The sequence below is a fragment of the Schistocerca piceifrons genome, chromosome 1 (genome assembly GCF_021461385.2).
Source record: "Schistocerca piceifrons isolate TAMUIC-IGC-003096 chromosome 1, iqSchPice1.1, whole genome shotgun sequence".
NCBI lineage: Eukaryota > Metazoa > Arthropoda > Insecta > Orthoptera > Acrididae > Schistocerca > Schistocerca piceifrons.
The window spans coordinates 294,433,951-294,454,611 of record NC_060138.1 but is presented as its reverse complement, the minus strand read 5'-3'; the positions used below and the strand labels follow the sequence as shown (position 1 = coordinate 294,454,611).

The 20,661-nt window shown below is 37.4% G+C and overlaps 1 protein-coding gene across 1 annotated transcript in view; it reads right to left on the bottom strand.

The window, feature by feature from the left end:
- LOC124792794 (another transcription unit protein) overlaps nucleotides 1-20,661 on the bottom strand; it is a 56,137-nt gene that overhangs the window by 32,155 nt on the left and 3,321 nt on the right. The window contains exon 3 of the mRNA XM_047257969.1: nucleotides 12,543-12,654. Within this exon, the coding sequence (XP_047113925.1) occupies nucleotides 12,543-12,654 (112 nt within the window). The remainder of the gene's footprint in view (nucleotides 1-12,542; nucleotides 12,655-20,661) is intronic.

Below are 20,661 nucleotides of genomic sequence, written 5' to 3'. Positions count from 1 at the left end.
TTATTTTGCATTCTGGTGGTCATACCAATTAAAACAATGACATACCTATATTCACATGGAAAGTTTCATTTCTTTGACGAGTAGTAGCCAGCCAACCCCACGTCAATCTACATCTGTTGCTGTGGTTTCCAGTCCATAGACTGGTTTGATGCAGCTCTCCATGCTACTCTATCCTGTGCAAGCCTCTTCATCTCCAAATAATTACTGCAACGTACATCTTCTGAATCTGCTTACTGTATTCATCTCTTGGTCTGCCTCTACGATTTTTATCCTCCACGCTTCCCTCCAATACTAAGTTGGTGATCCTTTGACGCTTCAGCACAAGTCCTACCAACAGCTCTATTCTTCTAGTCATATTGTGCCAGAAATTCCTCCTCTCCCCAATTCTATTCAGTACTTACTCATTAATTACATGATCGACCCACCTAATCTTCAGCATTCTTCTGTAGCACAACATTTTGAAAGCTTCTATTCTCTTCTTGTCTACACTGTTTATCGTTCATGTTTCACTTCCATAAATGGCTACACTTCATACAAATACTTCCAGAAGACACTTCCTGACACCTTAATCTATACTCTATGTTTACAAATTTCTCTTCTTCAGAAATATTTTCCTTGACATAGCCAGTCTACTTTTTATATCCTCTCTACTTCAACCATCATCAGTTATTTTGCTCCCCAAATAGCAAAACTCATCTACTACTTCCCTCCTTTCAAGACACTGTCCATTCCGTCCAGCTGCTTTGCTGTCTCTGACAGAATTACAATGATATCGGCAAACCTCGAAGTTTTTATTTCTTCCCCCATGGATTTTAATTTCAATTTTTCTTTTTTTTCCTTTACTGATTGCTCAATATACAGACTGAATAACATCAGGATAGGCTACAAACCTGTCTCACTCCCTCCTCAACCACTGCTTCCCTTTCATGCCCCTCGACTCTTGTAACTGCCTTCTGGATTCTGTACAAATCGTAAATAGCGTTTCGCTCCCTGTATTTTACACCTGCCACCTTCAAAATTTGAAAGAGAGTATTCCAGTCAACATGGTCAAAAGCTTTTTCTAAGTCTACAAATGCTGGAAACGTAGGTTTGCCTTTCCTTAAGTGAACAATAATCATTAGAACTGATTGGAATGTGTAACATTACAACTGTGCGAGTTGGCACTGCACGAAGTGTGTCACATAAAATGATAAGTTTTGCATAGTGATAAATACATTTCGCATCACTGGAATAAAAATATCCTGCTAGTGAAGAACAGTGGATGATTGTCAAGAAGAGATCATAGCAGAAGAAAGAAGACAGTGATGTCCGACGTGGCAAGGCAAGCTGCGAAATCAGAGGAAACAATGGGATGCAATGGCACTGCATGGATAGCAACTCAGCACAGCCAGTAGAGAAGTGGTGCACTGGAAGCACTCTAGCTGAGGCATGGAGTTTGATGCACAATGAGGAAGCAGACTATTACTGCACCCACTAAAATATACAATTTTCAAAGTAAGTTAAACTGACAGAACAGTGCTGTATGTAATTAATGTTACTTAGAAGTGGCATGACAACTAAAAGTAAAATGAGCAAACCAAATATTAGCAAGAATATGGCACAGGAGACCTCTGACTTGTCAGAGAAGCATGATGTACTTCCACTTGTAAAATCAAAAGAAGGCCCTGTAGTCAGGATGAATGATATTGTAAGTAACAAGGGGCAGGAAGTCCCATTAAAGACTTTAGATACCACAGAAAATGCTGCAGACTCAGACACTCACACAGTGGCTAAGGAAAGAATGATGACTGAAAGTGAAACCATGTTTTCAGCTATGTTTTACAACTAGAGGAAATTGCAAGGGATACTAAATAACAGAACTGAAAATGACTAACAACAAAACAGAAGAAACGTCTAGAGTAACTAACAAGAAATTAGAAGAAAATAACCAAAAACTCGAAGCTACTAATAAGAGAATATACAGGAAAGTGCTAGAGCTACTACAGAACAGTTGATAAAAATTATGAAAGAAATTAGCAAGAACTCAGCTGATAGGTTGGATAATAGGAATACTAACCAACATTTCAAAGTGACAGATGAAAAAAACGGAGAACGTTATGAAGGAACAGTGGGCAGAAAAAGAGTGTCACCACTGGGGAAGTAACCGTAGTAAATCACAGTAAATTTATTAAAGAATTACAACATAATGTTAAAATTTTATGATTAAATGATGATGGCGTCCTCTTGGGTAAAATATTCCGGAGGTAAAATAGTCCCCATTCAGATCTCCGGGCGGGAACTACTCAGGAGGACGTTGTTATCAGGAGAAAGAAAACTGGCATTCTACGGATCAGAGTATGGAATTTCAGATCCCTTAAGCGGGCAGGTTGGTTAGAAAATTTAAAAAGGGAAATGGATAGGTTCAAGTTAGATATAGTGGGAATTAATGAAGTTCGGTGGCAGGAGGAACAAGACTTTTGGTCAGGTGAATACAGGGTTACAAAAACAAAATCAAATATGGGTAATGCTGGAGTAGGTTTAATAATGAATAAAAAAATAGGAGTGCGGGTAAGCTACTACAAACAGCATAGTGAACGCATTATTGTGGCCAAGATAGACACGAAGCCCACACCTACTACAGTAGTACAAGTTTATGTGCCAACTAGCTCTGCAGATGATGAAGAAATTGATGAAATGTATGATGAGATGAAAGAAATTCTTCAGATAGTGAAGGGAGACGAAAATTTAATAGTCATTGGTGACTGGAAGTTGACAGTAGGAAAAGGAAGAGAAGGAAACGTAGTAGGTGAATACGGAATGGGAATAAGGAATGAAAGAGGAAGCCGCCTGGTAGAATTTTGCACAGAGCATAACTTAATCATAGCTAACACTTGGTTCAAGAATCATGAAAGAAGGTTGTATACATGGAAGAACCCTGGAGATACTAGAAGGTTTCAGACAGATTATATAATGGTAAGACAGAGATTTAGGAACCAGGTTTTAAATTTTAAGACATTTCCAGGGGCAGATGTGGACTCTGACCACAATCTATTGGTTATGAACTGTAGATTAAAACTGAAGAAACTGCAAAAAGGTGGGAATTTAAGGAGATGGGACCTGGATAAACTGACTAAACCAGAGGTTGTACAGAGTTTCAGGGAGAGCATAAGGGAACAATTGACAGGAATGGGGGAAAGAAATACAGTAGAAGAAGAATGGGTAGCTTTGAGGAATGAAATAGTGAAGACAGTAGAGGATCAAGTAGGTAAAAAGACGAGGGCTAGTAGAAATCCTTGGGTAACAGAAGAGATACTGAATTTAATTGATGATAGGAGAAAATACAAAAATGCAGTAAGTGAAGCAGGCAAAAAGGAATACAAACATCTCAAAAATGAGATTGACGGGAAGTGCAAAATGGCTAAGCAGGGATGGCTAGAGGACAAATGTAAGGATGTAGAGGCTTATCTCACAAGCGGTAAGATAGATACTGCCTACAGGAAAATTAGAGAGACCTTTGGAGAAAAGAGAACCACTTGCATGAATATCAAGAGCTCATATGGAAACCCAGTTCTAAGCAAAGAAAGGAAAGCAGAAAGATGGAAGGAGTATATAGAGGGTCTATACAGGGGCAATGTTCTTGAGGACAATATTATGGAAATGGACGAAGATGTAGATGAAGATGAAATGGGAGATACGATACTGCGTGAAGAGTCTGACAGAGCACTGAAAGACCTAAGTCAAAACAAGGCCCCGGGAGTAGACAACATTCCATTAGAACTAGTGACAGCCTTGGGAGAGCTAGCCCTGACAAAACTCTATCTGGTGAGCAAGATGTATGAGACTGGCGAAATTCCCTCAGACTTCAAGAAGAATATAATAATTCTAATCCCAAAGAAAGCAGGTGTTGACAGATGTGACCTCGGGGAAGATCAGTTTGGATTCCGTAGAAATGTTGGAAAACGTGAGGTAATACTGACCCTACGACTTATCTTAGAAGAAAGATTAAGGAAAGGCAAACCTAGGTTTCTAGCATTTGTAGACTTAGAGAAAGCTTTTGACAATGTTGACTGGAATACTCTCTTTCAAATTCTAAAGGTGGCAGGGGTAAAATACCGGGAGCAAAAGGCTATTTACAATTTGTACAGAAAGCAGATGGCAGTTACGAGAGTCGAGGGACATGAAAGGGAAGCAGTGGTTAGGAAGGGAGTGAGACAGGGTTGTAGCCTCTCCCCGATGCTATTCAATCTGTATGTTGAGCAAGCAGTAAAGGAAACAAAAGAAAAGTTCGGAGTAGGTATTAAAATCCATGGGGAAGAAATTAAAACTTTGAGGTTCACTGATGACAGTGTAATTCTGTCAGAGACAGCAAAGGACTTGGAAGAGCAGTTGAAAGGAATGGACAGTGTCTTGAAAGGAGGGTATAAGATGAACATCAACAAAAGCAAAACGAGGATAATGGAATGTAGTCGAATTAAGTCGGATGATGCTGAGGGAATTAGATAAGGAAAAGAGACACTTAACGTAGTAAAGGAGTTTTGCTATTTGGGGAGCAATATAACTGATGATGGTTGAAGAAGATAGGATATAAAATGTAGACTGGCAATGGCAAGGAAAATGTTTCTGAAGAAGAGAAATTTGTTAACATCGAGTATTGATTTAAGTGTGAGGAAGTCATTTCTGAAAGTATTTGTATGGAGTGTAGCCACGTATGGAAGTGAAACGTGGACGATAAATAGTTTGGACGAGAAGAGAATAGAAGCTTTCGAAATGTGGTGCTACAGAAGAATGCTGAAGATTAGATGGGTAGATCACATAACTAATGAGAAGGTATTGAATAGAATTGGGGAGAAGAAGAGTTTGTGGCACAACTTGACGAGAAGAAGGGATCGGTTGGTAGGACATATTCTGAGGCATCAAGGGATCACAAATTTAGCATTAGAGGGCAGAGTGGAGGGTAAAAATTGTAGAGGGAGACCAAGAGATGAATACACTAAGCAGATTCAGAAGGATGTAGGTTGCAGTAGGTACTGGGAGATGAAGAAGCTCGCACAGGATAGAGTAGCATGGAGAGCTGTATCAAACCAGTCTCAGGACTGAAGACCACGACAACAACAACAACAACAACAACAACAACAACATCACAATTTTGGTAAGGACATTGACACATTTAATTTTTCAATCTCCAATGTAAATAAAAAAGTAGATGGAACAGAAACAGCTTTATCTAATACAATATCTTCAGTAGAAACAAATATTAAAGATATATTCACAAATGTAGCTAGTATTCAGAAAGAGGTCAGTGATTTTACTAACAGAGGCACTGATATCTTTGATGGAAGGATTGAAAAGAAATTAGGTTCACAATTAAAAGACATTATTGCTATAAATAATAGTGGAAACAATACAAATGAAGACCACTACTTAAAAGTTCATACTTTACATAATTTTTCGCCAAAAGAGAAACTTCATCCTAAAGCTTTCGAGAAACCAGAAGACTGGGATGAGAGGAGGAAAATAGGATGTATTAAAAGTAGAATGGAAGGAGATGCATTTTTATGGGGAACGAGAGCTGGTGAATCACGTCAAATGTATAATTAATTTATTAAAAAAAATTCTTAGACACATACTAAGCTAACAGAACTCTATGCAATGTTAGAAACTGCATCTTCCAGGGGAGGAATTTCTTAGGCATTGGGTACAATAGGTATAAAGATTATTTTCAAAGCTTCTGCGAGAAGATGGTGGTGGTGGTGGTGGTGGTGGTGGTGGTGGTGGTGGTTAGTGTTTAACGTCCCGTCGACAATGAGGTCATTAGAGACGGAGCGCAAGCTCAGGTTAGGGAAGGATTGGGAAGGAAATCGGCCGTGCCCTTTCAAAGGGACCATCCCGGCATTTGCCTGAAACGATTTAGGGAAATCACGGAAAACCTAAATCAGGATGGCCGGAGACGGGATTGAACCGTCGTCCTCCCGAATGCAAGTCCAGTGTGCTAGCCACTGCGCCACCTCGCTCAGTGGTCTTCTGCGAGAAGACCTTGTGTTTAAATAACCCACTTAGTGAGAAGACTTTATTGCTGTAGTTTGGTCAAATTACCAGTCAGTGTTCAGGAAAAATTAATAGGGATATCAAAAAAGATAACAAGATATTTTACAAACTTTAGACCACCTAGATGCAATTTCAGGGGAGAAAAGATCCAGTAACGGCTAGGGAGGAGTAAATTGGAGATTGAGAGAAAGTGGTAATTGGAGGAACAAAACAGAAACTATAATGGGCGTAGGGAACGTAACAGAAAATATAATGAGAGAAAAAGAGAAGCATGGCAATGGCTTTAACAGACATGGTAGAGGAGGGTGGAACCAATCACAGTAACAGGCAATATCAAGGAAAAAACGAGACACAATGATGACAGGGCAGACAGAAACTAAGAAAGGTGACTCCAGAAAAGGGAAAACTAGAGAGCAGTTTGTGAGAGGTGCGAACACAAGCTCATATAAGTAATATGGCACTAACTATGAAGAGGTTCATACGGGAAAGTCTTGGGGGTAATGGAGAAGTTCTTTTTGAAGAAGATGAAATACATAGGAAAGAGGAATATCAACCAGTTGTAATCTGGAAATTAATGGAATTAATGCAATTGCTGTTACTGATACAGGAAGCGAATTATGTGCTGTAGCAGAGGTGCTTTATGGTCAAATAAGAGGTAGAAGTGAGGTACCAGTATTGCCGTTACAACGAGTTACAGTTATAGGTGCAGGAGGAGGAGAATTTCAGAAAATAAAGAATCAAGTGTTATTAGAGATAAACGTTCAAGGAATTTTATCGGAGGTTAGTGCTATGGTGGTCTCAAATCTTTGTAGTGAGTCAATAATAGAGACAGATTTGTTTGGTGGACCATGAAGTAATTATCGGTTTAGGAAATGGCAGTATGACCCTTATGGTAAACGGTTCTCAGAGAGGAATTAAATTTGACAAAATGAAGTAGTCCCAAAGAAAAAGTATATGATAAGCACCACATAAAAAGAACGCACAAGTATTTTCAGTGGGAAGTAGATAAAGAGGAAGGTATTTCCCTGAGAAAAGTGAATCAGAATCAGAGTGAGGTTGGTTCAGGGATAGTAGATGAAATAAAGAAATTTTATGAAATGTTTGAAGGACCATTGTAGGATGCCACATCCTAATGTAGTGGAAGTTGCATACCCAGAGTCCCGCCATGTGGTAAGAGGCATATACAATATAGTCGACGTTAAGAGATTCTGTGATAACTGAAGGGAAGCCTCCACACTCTGAAGTGTCTGAATATCTATTATAAGACAGAATATCTCTCTAGTAAGATAACAATGAATATACACTGTGAAATACACAGACATGACCATGAAATGCATTGTAAATAATAGTTCTATTAAATTGTTGAGAGAGAAAGTAGTTCTAAGTATTTTGAAATAACATATGTTCAGTTTATGCGTCTGTATAAAAAAGGCAGGGATTGACTGAACCTCGAGAGGACGTGGTGTGCTGGCGTATTGTGACATCAGCAAGGACATTAAAGGGATCGCATAGGTGGAGAGAGGCTACGATGTGTGCAGAGCACAGACAGATTATGAAATAGCCAAGCCAGATGATTATGTGATGTGGCTCACATGATGTAAACAGAGATACCTCACAACTGCAACATTGGTAAACATAGTGACCCTTTATGAAGTATAGACAAACGAACAATATAAACCCAAATAATTTAATACCAACAGTTAACAGTTATTATTAAAGATTCAATTACGTAAACAATAAAGTAATTAAAAAGATGATAATTTTTCAAGAATTAATCAAATTAATAGGCTGTCATGTAACTTTCAAATTGTTTATTACATAATAATTATTTGAAAAGAAGTCACTAATTCATGAAGGTGGTAGTAGATTAAATTTTTGAATTTTGGCCACATGGGCAGAACCAGTAGAGTTAGTTAGAACAAATAATCTAATGTCTGGGAAATGTAATTTATTATTATTACTTTGGCTCTAAAATCTGTGTCTTTGTTTCATGTATTCATACTTGATGTCTTGATGATGAGAACATAGGGAATTCTGAGCACACCTCCCGAGATGAAGTGCACTGATAACCAAGCCTGACGACAAGTCAGCAACCAGAGATGCTGTTCGCAAATTATGGCTGGAATCATCAAGCAATGTAAACACGTCGTCCAGGAGAAACAATTTTGGCTCGTGACTAATAGGGCTTCTCACTAAATAAGTGTGTCAAGCTAATGTTAATTTGCCTTTGTGATCATACTTGAAGTATTTTGTATAATGTGTTTTGTTGATATACATTAATGTGATATTTTGAAAGATTTTTGTACTTAAAATTTAGGAGAGCAAGGTAGTCAAAACTCAAAGATTATGCAAATGCTAATAACCAGAAGCTAGGAAAGCTGTTTTAGTAGGTGCAAATGTAGTAAGATTTCATAAACCAGTAGATTTTGCATCGTAAAGATTTCTGGCAAACTACTTAAATCATACTTGAAGAGGTCAAGAATATTTGAAGTAACTGGCATAAAATAAAATGAACTATGGTACAAATGCTGCTCCTAAGAACTGATATACCATGTTTCTAATGTTTCCAAAATTCTTATTTTATCTGGAAAAAAAAAGGATCACTATTTTGAAAAGTAGTTACCGAACGGGATGTGTATGGTACCACTTATTTGCAGGTAAGAGTACATTTTGCTTTATTTCTAGTTTCACCATTTCACAAACGTGAAGTGAATGTATCAGCACTGCAGTACATATGGAGTAAGTAATGACTGGTAGGGTCCCATGTCAGGTAGCAGAGGCGGTTGGCCATCTGGAGCTTTCAAAGCCAGTGGGATGAGTAGTGGATGCAGAAATCACTCATGATGTCAGCAAGGAAATACGCAGGGGAAGTGCATTATTTATCTGGCACAAATCATGTAATTGTTATTAATAAATATTTGCTAGCAAAAGTTGCCTTTTGCCACTCAGACATTAGGAGGAGTCTACGGGTCATAAATATTATCTTTCAGTAATTTTACAATGCCAAGAAACATTGACATTAATAAATGACTTTGGTATAACTAAAGATGTAAGATCTTATATGAATCATACTGGTTGTATGGTCAAGTCACAGACTACGTGCCACAGTCGGCAGTCGTTGATAGGATGCCTTTTGGTGTAGTCATGCAATAGACCACACTCTTGTACTGTTAATAGGTGGCTCGTAATCTGGGCAAAGAAGTTCATTTTACGGTATTTCTTAAATAAACACATGTTAATAGCATCATGTGTAAAATTTATTTACACAAAAAGCTTTTTCCTGCTTCATTGCGTAAAACACAGACAGTAGTATTGCATCTTCAGAATCTGATGGCATTCTACAGCTCTGCAAGGGGACATAAAACTATGAGAGCATCTCCACATAACACGTAGGAAGAATTTCTATGTGGCGGCTCACTAAGTGAGTTCAAGTTCCAGCTGGCTTAATTATCACAAAACGCGGGTTGGAAAGCATGGCCAGTTATAATGTATACACCTTACACCATCATCTATATGAGAAAAGTGCGAGCTGGGTCTTGCCTCATGATGATTTAGCTCAGAAGATGTTTTAAGATTTTACAACAAATCAATGTCAAGGATACTAGATGGTAGTTTTGTGGGTCACTTCTCCTACCCGCCCTGTGGACAGGTGCGACCTGTGCTTTTTTCCAAGAACTGAGCACAGTTTTTTGTTAGAGAGATCTACAACAGATTATAGTTAGAAGAGGGCCTAACTCAGCCACAAATTCAGTATAGACTCTAATAGGGATTCAATCAGGCCCTAGAGCTTTAGTCATTTCTAATGATTTCAGCTGTTTCTCGACAACACTGACACTAATACTTATTTTGCTCATCTTTTCATTGGTACGAGTATTAAATTGAGGCAGTTCTCCTGGGTTTTCTCTGTAAACGAATATCTGAAAATGAAGTTAAGCATTTCCGCTTTTGCTTTGCTACCCTCAATTTTATTTCCTGTCTCATTCGCTTGGGGCTGAATACTAATGTTGGTGCCACTAACAGCCATAACATACAAAAAATTTTTTTGGAACATTGTTCCAGGCAAACAGCTATCTATTAATATATCTTATTTAGTAAACACAGACAAAGTCTCATTTAAGTTGTTAATTTTTATTTCTAGACGACCTGTTTTGATCTTCTAAAGAGATCACATCAAATCTACATTCCTTGATGACAGAAGGAATTGCTGGTATGGAGCAGGCCCGTCCATACTGGAGTGGAAAATACTGCATAACTAAAACTTAAATCTGACTACGACTGTATTTACTAAATAAGCAGCCTTTATTCTGTGGGTTTTGTGAAATACAATTCAACAATGCTCTGCTATCGTAGTCACTGAAGGCTGCACTTGAACTCTCTTGAAAGTCAAACGCATTTCCTTCAGCACCTCTCTGTCTATAGCCCTATACTTTGTTTCACACCTATTATGCAGTACTCTGTTTCTATAGAAGTTTGTTTACAGTGACAGTGACTGTTCTACTGCATATTTAGTGGATGGTAATTAATCTTAAATTTCAGTCATAGTTCCTCTACATGCTCTTGGCCTATGCTAAAAGTTTCAAATTCCTCTGTGAGATATGACACTACCAATTCTTTATCTAGTTTGCTGAACTTATATATCTTTCTACTTGTTTTAGTTATCTTTTGTACTTTGGTAATCAATATTACCACAACTGCAACATGGTATGCAACAGCATACCATTTTCGATGTGGACATCCTCAAAGAGGTCAGGTTTATTTGTTGCAATTAGATCCAATATATTTCCATCATGAGTGGGTTCTGAATTATCTGTTGTCGGTAGTTTTCAGAAAAGGCATTTACTAGTGTTTGACAATGTGTCTTATCACAACCAAAACTGTAATTTTCTTGATGATTAAAGTCTCCACTGATGATTACAGTGTGATTGGGGAGCTTATGTACAAGTGAACTGAGACTTTCTCTAAAGTTTCCTGTTACATCAGGAGATGAATCTGGTGGGTGATGAAAGGATCCAATTATCATTTTATGTCCATCCCTGATGCTTTGTCTTGTCCAAACAATTTCACAAACAGCTTCAATTTCTGTCTTGGTGGATTTGAGATTCTTGTCTACTGTGACAAATACACCACCTCCATTTCCCATTTGCCTATCCTTTTGATATATACTTAAATTTTCCCCAAAAATCTCACTGCTATCAATTTCAGGTTTCTACCAGCTTTCTGTTCCTAGCATTATGCGAGCTTCACCGCTTTTCAAGAGAGCTTCAAATTCTGGCACTTTGTCGCGAATGCTTCGACAGTTAACCATTAGGATTTTAATACTCTCATCTGTGGGAGGTGTTTCTTTTGATGTTGCTTCTTCACAGCAAATAAAAGATTTAATTAAGCCAATAACACTGTTGGTTAGTAAAATATACAGGGTTTAACATTTCTCTTGACCATGCCAACTAATTTTTGTCCACAAGTAATATACAAGACATAGCCAGCAAAAGTTCGGTAGCTACTACAGAGGAATTAACAAACAACATTATCGAATAAAAAAATATAAGGTGCTATTTAAAAAAAGAAATTCTGCTGGTTAATATCCCACTCGTAGTTAAACATTTGCGTGATACACTTTTTATTTTGCTTCTGCATGAGAAGTTATTTCGGATGTCATGCTAAATGAGAGACCCTGTACATATGCAGTATAATGTGTACTAGATATGCAAAATAATTTAAAGATATCTTGCAAATCTATAATGTTGCCTTAGCCAATTAGTGATCTGAACTCATTCAGATCTGCTTGCTGGAGACCTCACAATAATGTCAAATACATCACCTGAAGATATTTTTGAAAACCTATGTGACACATATATAAAACTATGGAATGTTAATTCATCGACGTCCATGCTCCGCAAACCACTGTGAAGAGCATAGAAGCAGATGTGTCCCACTGTATTAGTTATTATGGCTTTTTCTTGTTCCATTCAAGTTTGGAGCATAGGAAAAAATAACCGTTTAAATGCCTCTGTGCATGCTGTAATTAATCTACCCTTATCCTCACAATCCCTATGGGAGTGGTATGTGGTTGCAGCATATTCCTAGAGCTATCATTTAAAACCGGACCTTTGAACACACACAACACATCAACTGTTCCACCTCTCTTGTTTAAACTCTGATAATCTTGAAAATGGTCCACTTTATCTGTCCCGATATTTAAGCTGTTCATTTAAGTATTCTTTAAAATTGGAATCACACACTTATTTTCAATGTAAGTTACGTAATATCCACATACGGAATCTCTCTGATCACTCTATCAATCAAAATTTATTTTACTAAGACATGGAATAACAATTCAATACAAAAAATAATTGTAAATATAACTTGGTATTTTAAGCAAATACTAGATGGACATTTTATACAAAATATTAACACAGGGGAAAATATCAACATTCTGAACTACATTTACTTATAACTGAAAGGACTATCTGTGGGCTCCTTAAAGTTTTGCTGCTAAAGATTACAGTGATGGTTGTTACCTGTCTTTTTCCATAGTACTTTCATTCTCACTGTGTGATTTCCTTTCATCATCACTGCTGTCATCTTTTCTTGATGCCCTTGCAGCATCTTCATCTTCACTTTTGTCTTTAACTGAAAATTATAAAAGAAATGTAATTTCTTTTTCTTTCTAGTAAAAATGTACCTATTATTAGAAAATAGTGACACTAAATTGATATACCTCTATTCTATCTTTACACTATCCACACATCCCGACACACATTTTGGATTTCATGTTTAAAGAACTAGCTGTGACAAATGACTTTACTTGCCAGCACATACTTCTGGACTTTTTTTAAAGTGTACATCTACATCTCCACATCATATGGCATGTCACTGCATACTTCATACCAATACTAGTTGATTACCCAGCATTGCTCAGTTACTTGTTTGTATGTCTATCTTATATCAAATAGGAAGATGTATGAAATCTGCTTGTAGTGTAAGAACAAATAACTATCTCTTGCAAAATACTTTTCATGGATCTTGGGATTCCTACACTCATTTTTCAACACTTTTCTCCTTACTGGTTTTTGTTGCTGATGATAAAAAGCAGCTTCAGTTGAAGTATGATTTGCATAGTCCACAATACAAGACACAAAAATAAATTTCATGTAGACTCCCCTCCTTGCCTTGAGTTCAGAAAGTAGTAATTTATTTGGGTGGCAAAATATTCAACACACTCCCACCTAACATAAAACAAGAAATAGGGAATCCCTACTAATTTCAAGGAAAATTAAAAACATACTACATTAGCCACTATTTCTACAAATTAGCTGAATGGCTAGACTCAGGGATTTAAAAGTTCTGTTGGCTACAAGACGAATAGCAGCATTCATTGTTAAGTAGCTTTACAAGTAGTCATTTAGTGTACATGAGACTTGGTATTTGCAAATGTAGTTGCATCATTCCTTTGAAAAATATCACTGTAACCACGTAAACATCAAGCTAATAATAGCACATGAATAGTAACTCTATACTACAACAGAAGAGACAGAAACTTTATTCAAAGCAACGGCCTTCTTTTTGTTGTAATGTGCTCTTGTGTGCATGCATACACCTTCTTTTAATGTATAATATAATGACATATGACTATGCAGGCAGAGAACTACATTCATTGATGTGTCATCAATGTTCCAATGAAATGATTGTTATAACTTGTCATGTGACAATGAATGTTCTAATCTTGCTAATTTCCTAAAATAAATTTAGATAGCATAAGCAAGAACAGCATTACACGGTACAGAGATAATTATTTGTTAGTACAGTATAAAGATTAGGTTTCTAGGACACCCGTCTTTAGTTAAAGTGCACCTTGACTTGTTCCACATCAGCGAAAGATCTCCTCCTTGATGGTTTCTACTGAACATGATGAATGAATGAACAAACACAGTTTACTTACATCCTTTTTTTTTAGAGAATAATACTGTAAAACATTTTATAAAATCACAGTAATATTAATTTAACAAAGCTTGATTCTATACAGTATTTTTAGTTTCTCCTTCACTGTAAGAATAGTAAATTCTCAAATAAATGCAATTTTGAGCAGGATACATACAGCTGCCTGTTGGAAAAACAGCATTAAATCCACTCCATGGTACTCAACAGACTGCTCCTCTAATTTACTGAATGTAATCGAGAACGTAAGTTACACTGGAAACTGCAAACTGTTACAGCTAAAAGGAGGTACATCAGACTGTGTATACTTTTTGTATTTAATAGTGATTCGTTTCCCCACCCAGCCCGAGTAGATAAAGACATCCAGTCAAAGATCCTCAGGCTTTGTAGCCGTAGAGAGGCAGCACAGTTCTGTGAGGGTGCAGTGAGCTAGACGTGGCCACTGATGGAGTACCACTGACAAATACAGCAGCCAGCTGCTTGTCAGTCTATGTAGCCTTTGCCTATGCATCATATAATTATTCTGAGACTGACCTTGCCTGTTTACATTTATTGATCTGGAAAATCCCTGGATGGATTTATCACACTTTAGGCAACCTGTACTGTCTTCTGGCATTTCCTTCTGGTTAGCCATTCACTACAAAACTCTGCTGTCACTAAAAAAATGGAACTGCCTGGTGTGTTCCACTGATCTTTATGTCACTGTCTATGTCAATGATCTTGAACTTTGTTTCCACCTACATCTGAGTAGGATATATTAGTGGAGATTGACACTGAAGTTAAATTGCTCAACATCTTTACACACAATCTTGTACAACTGTGAAATGGGTCCTCCTTCTATTGTAAATTACTTTAAGTTATGCGGTGGAATTTCAGCTGGATCAAGTGAGTTAGGAATTCTGCCAGGTAACTGATGCCTTCATCGGGATCTAATAAGTTTTCGATGCACTTATATTCAGCAATTCCACCAGATAACATGGTAAATATATGATTATTTATATCATGGACATGTTTATTTTTAAATGCAAGAATGGCCCTCCCCTACAATAAGTTCTAATTGTGATGTTTTGGCTAAAATGTATATATTAAGGCATAATGGATGTCACTAGATAACAAAAACTGGGAAGTAATTTTTTTTTCTCCATAAGATGTGAATTTTAAATTATTTGCTCTGTACTGCTGTCAATCACATTATGTCTTTTAGTTAACACCATTGAAGTGCACTAAATTAAAAAAAGGAAATCAATAATTTAACAGACAGCAGTAAAAAACAAATTATTGTCTTCATAGTAGTCATGGTACAGACACTTGGCCACGATGACAACAATTAACTCTTATGATTTGCTTTAGTTATTTGTCATAAATGTCTCTGTGAAACTGAGTGTTTAACACATGTATGAATCCAATCCACTTTGGGGTTATGGGTAGACTATGACCCTGCTGAAGAGTACCATAGCTCCTGCCATGAGATAGTCATTTCCTTTCAGCTTTCTGGAGAGCTTTCACCAAACAGCCAAAGAACACGTTACTTTCATTAGTTTTACATGACACTTGCTTTCTACCCACATTGCTGGTAGCACCAAGAGTGTCTCACCCCTAAAGTACATTTTCCTATGCAGTAAGTCTGATTGCTAGGCACTCTCAAATTATTCTTTCATTTCACCCCTTCTGCTCCTCAAAACCGACCCCAATCATCCTATTCTAACCAACATTTGCCATCTACTTTAACATATTAGGTCCCACCAATTAAAAATCTCTGAACAAATTGTATATTTGCAAGGACACACTGTGTCACTGTACATTCGTTTGTCAGTTGCCAATGTAGTCCAGTGCAGAACATCTTTTGGAAACCCAGGTAGATGGTTTTTATCTGTTTGTCTACATGTAATATTTATATGATAATGTGGAAAAAAGGGAGCTGTGTTTCATGCAAATTGTTTTCACCAAACCCATTTTGACCCATTGATAGAGGCAGGAATGTCATAGCATTTGAGCTTACAATATTCCCCAGGATCCTGCAAAAGAAGTGGAAAGGTGGTACTGGTCTGACATTCCCTGGAACTATACCTTCCCCTGTCACCTTCAGAACTTCAGCCATACTGAAGGACAATGGCTGTGCATGGAGGAGGAATCCCTGAATGGCACTAGTCAACTGTTTCAGGCCTACAACCCTACTGATGGACAAAGGCTGAGCATAGATGCTGCTTCAGGCCTACAACCCTACTGATGGACAATTTCTGAGCATGGATGGGGAACTTCTGAATGACAATAGTCATCTGCTCTTGGTTTGAGTAGCTGCAATTTCTTTTCAATACAGAGAGAGACACTTTCAATGCTACCCATCTGAGAGTTTGTGTAAAGGTCGTACAGTGATATTGTGGGAGGATCCTCATGTGTGAACGGAGAATTTAATGTTTTGGCTTACTGTCTGCTTTACTCAGGTTTGTTAAACAGATCTACTGGATGAAGGTTTCAATCTGATCATTGACTTTACATAGGAGCAGAACTTCATATTTTACTGTGAAATTTGTTGTAAGCTCCACACACAGTGCTTACTGAGGATTTATGACTACATGCCCATACACACTCTTTTGCAGAGAGAGACTCATAATCTCTGTATCTGTAGCATTCTCTGAATGTTACATTTAACACAATCTTTTATTACTGTATGTGCTCGTTTATCACAAGTTTGACTGATGTATTTAACTTTGACCAATGTAGTCTATCTTTGTCAGATTTAAATAAAATGTTCCAATTCATCCCATACTTATTGAAGTTACCTAAGTGGTTTAATCTTGTTGACATAAGTTTGCAGTCAGATTCATTTTACACCGTGCTAGACCTAATACTTGCTTGTTGCTATAAATACTACATCTCATGGGCTCCTTGTCTTTCGATTACATGTTTCATGTGTGGTCGAAAATTTATGTACTATCTAATTTGCGTTTATACCAATGGTTAGTTTTTTTTTTGTTTTTTTGATGAAGGAGACTGATTTTGTAAAGCAAGTTAAGTTGAGTCTCTGGTGTGAATGCTTTGCCTAGAACTCTCACTCTCCTTAGTTGATCTCATGTCTGTTTTAGTACATAATAAATAGTTTCTGAGGTGGCTTTTCATCTGGATTGGGGGGGGGGGGGGATCCTGTGTATTTCACAAGTATTCAGACAGCTGAGTGCTCTGGCAACATTGCTAGTCCCCATCCTGTAATAACATCCTATGGTATATAGCAGCCTGAGAAAACTGCATCTGAACTACTCACAGTCACGAAATCAAATTGACAGACAGACATGTAGAGACATGTGAGTGAAGCTAAATGTCCTCCCCACTTTCTATAATCTACAGCAAAAGCTGAAAATAATGTCAGACCCTAGCCAACACATACTCTTACTACTGAATTAAGTGACAATCTGAAACTGTCTACTAACCATGATTTTGACTGCTCCTAGTGTGGCAATCCACAATTGTAGGAAGCTTCTTCCTGAAATACATGCTGTGTATGCATGTGATTCTTTTCCCTCTTGTGATGCTATTTCCCTAAGAGAGATGCACAATACTTGTTTACATAGGTGTTACTGATATTGTAGCAGACATCAGGCAAACCATCAACTTCTCAATCAGTTCGGCAATGGACAACTGACTTTGCACACGTCAACTACCCAAGGTTTAATAAACTTTTTCACTAGGTTTGAAATAAACATAGGCTTTTTGATTCGCCAGTCTCTTCTTACATGTTTCCACTATGAAATTATGAACAAGTGTTATGCCTGCACATAATGGTGTTACATCTCAAGATGTTTCTCTCCCATTTTTTGTTAATCTTATTTTTCTAAGTACAGGGAACACACAAAAATACAGAACTACTTGGAACTTCTGTGAATCCTTATATGATGTATTGTAAAATCTCAGAATATTAGAGCTTCATCAATCTCACAAATGGAAAGTCACTGCTAATTGAAAATGCACACACACAGCAGTATGTGTTAGCTGGATTGGATCTCAGCCCTAGGTTAGACCATAGTGTACTGCAGAATGAAAGTCTCAAGTTTATACACAGTTTTCAATAAATAAATCTCAAAATGATTAGAAAATTTATGCCGAACTGTGACTTAAACCCAGATTTCCAGCTTTTTGCAAACAGTTGCCTTAACCATTATGCTACATATCTGAGCACACCTTGATGCCTTCATAAACATTCACTGTCACTAATTTTTCACATTTTCAATTATCAAAATATAGTTTAACATTTACTCTACACCAAAGCCATTAGGTATGGAGCACAAGCTACGATGGACTAAATCATGGTTTGAAGTGAAGCATTACTTTGTCATGGGGACCATACTAAGTGGTTTAGGATAACCAAAATCTGGATGGCTGGACAGAATTTTGACCTCTGTTCCTTTTTAAACTCATCCAGCACTATGCACTGAAAATCTGTAACTTACGTAAGATATTTCACAATGCATGGTAATGTTTAGAAAAGTATGTGTATTAGTGAGTGAAATGAATATGTTGTTTCATATGCAAACTGTTTTCAGCTAGATAAAGCGAGTAGACTGACTTTCGTTAAAGAATTCTTGTGCTGGAAATGTGTGCTCTATTTCCATACCACTGTTTTTTGACATCTTTGTTATAAAAAATCTTACAAAGGCCTGCAAAAGGAAGTCTTAACTCCTGAAGATAACTTTCAAAGAAGAAACAATATTCTGACTGTTGCAAATAGAACAGACTAGTTTGGGTGAGAGTTGGCAAAGCCTACAAATACGAATGTGAAATATAGGTTGTAGTGGGAGATTGATCTGTTGCATATCCCAATTTTTATATTTGTGACATTTTAATACACCTTTTGTAAAATCAGTGAAAACTAAATACAAGGGAATAAAATCACACAAACTTTTGACCAAGCATTCCTTGGCCATTGTCAAATGATATGACTGCCAGTGGGCTGCTGGTATGACCCTAATATACACTAGCTGCTGGCTGCAACATCACTGGTGCTCGTGGCATTGCCATAATGATGGTGATGGTTAGTGTTTAACGTCCTGTCGACGAGGTCATTAGAGACGGAGCTCATGCTCGGGTTAGGGAAGGATTGGGAAGGAAATCGGCCGTGCCCTTTCAAAGGAACCATCCCGGCATTTGCCTGAAGCGATTTAGGGAAATCACGGAAAACCTTAATCAGGATGGCATTGCCATACATTGGTGTACGTTGACTTGGCATTTGATGTGCCTGCTTCAACTGCGCAATTGCTGGATGCCAAGTCATGCTGAGTTTCAGGCCATCATCTCTACTTGGGGTGCTATTGGTGATTTTTTATTTCAATGGCTTTTTCAATTATGCTCACATATTACACAAAGGCTCTCATTAACAACTGATACCACATTTTTATTACTGTGGTGTCAATTGTCACTCAGTGCCTTTGTTTTCTATTGTTGAGATATCGCTCCATTCATCCAAAGGAAATGCCTTTAGCACTATAGAATTTCAGTATCACCATTAGAATTTTATGATTTACATAGTCAGTCTCAAAAATCATTTTGTAACACCATCAGGGATATTGAGGAATGTTCAGTAAGAGTAGTTAGCTTTGACCAGAGACATAGGAAGCATGCGACAAATTCTGTAAATAATATGGTGACTGTAACGGGAGATGTTACTAGCAATTTTTGTGTAGCCTATGGGCTAAGCTACAGGTCAGTCTGTCACCAGAGACTGTGCGTTTTTTTAAATTTTTATTTTTTTTAAATACTATGTTTGTTGGATTCACCAACTCACAATCGAACTGTCACCTTCCAACCTAACCTATACCTTGAACTAAGCTCCATATCAATGTGTCACCACAAACAGTTTCTTTTCCTTTTTGCTTTCACATTCCTTGGCTTTGCCAACAAACAACAAAACTATGATTATATGCACCAAAAGGTGATATGGCATCAGCCATTAACATTATGTCACTGGCTAAAGCTGCTGACTCTTATCTAACATTCCTCTTGACCCACTATTAGCTGCAATGAATTTTTATTGGTGCCAGTCTCAACTGTTATTAACTGTCATCAGGCACAAGAAGTTTTCAATTACACTATTTGTGTGGATACATATGTACATGACATTTGAGCTCATTCAGCATAACACCAAATATATGATGTGGACAACAGGATTTAATATATGGAATATATTCACACAAAAAACTGGTAGCACCCGATGAGGGTATGCTACAACATGATTTCAACACATATTTGTACGATGTGGGGCTCTGCAGTGCTGTGCTTATTTGCTCTTGAATCATTCCTGAAATGAAGTACACTTTACACAGTATTCTTGAAAGGTGCCCACAACTGCTCTTCTCACATTCATTACTTCCAGAATATCTTTTTCAGGGTGGTATGAGAGCTCTAAATGTATTTATATGATATAGACATGTCTTAATGGTAAAAACTGGCAGCTGGTATCAGTTCTGAAGCTCCTCTTCTGATAAACAAAAATGGAAAATCCAGGTCGGAATAATATTATGTAAATGGTAGATTGCTAGTCACCACACAGTGCAGATGTGTTGCAGACAGGCGCAACAAAATGACTGCTAAACAAGTAAGCTTTGCTTCACACTATCTGATCAGAAGTACCTTGCTGCCTTCTGACTCTTGAAGATGAAGATAGAGATAATAGTCAAGATGTTTCGTTATATTTCAGCTTTGAGCTAGCTAGAA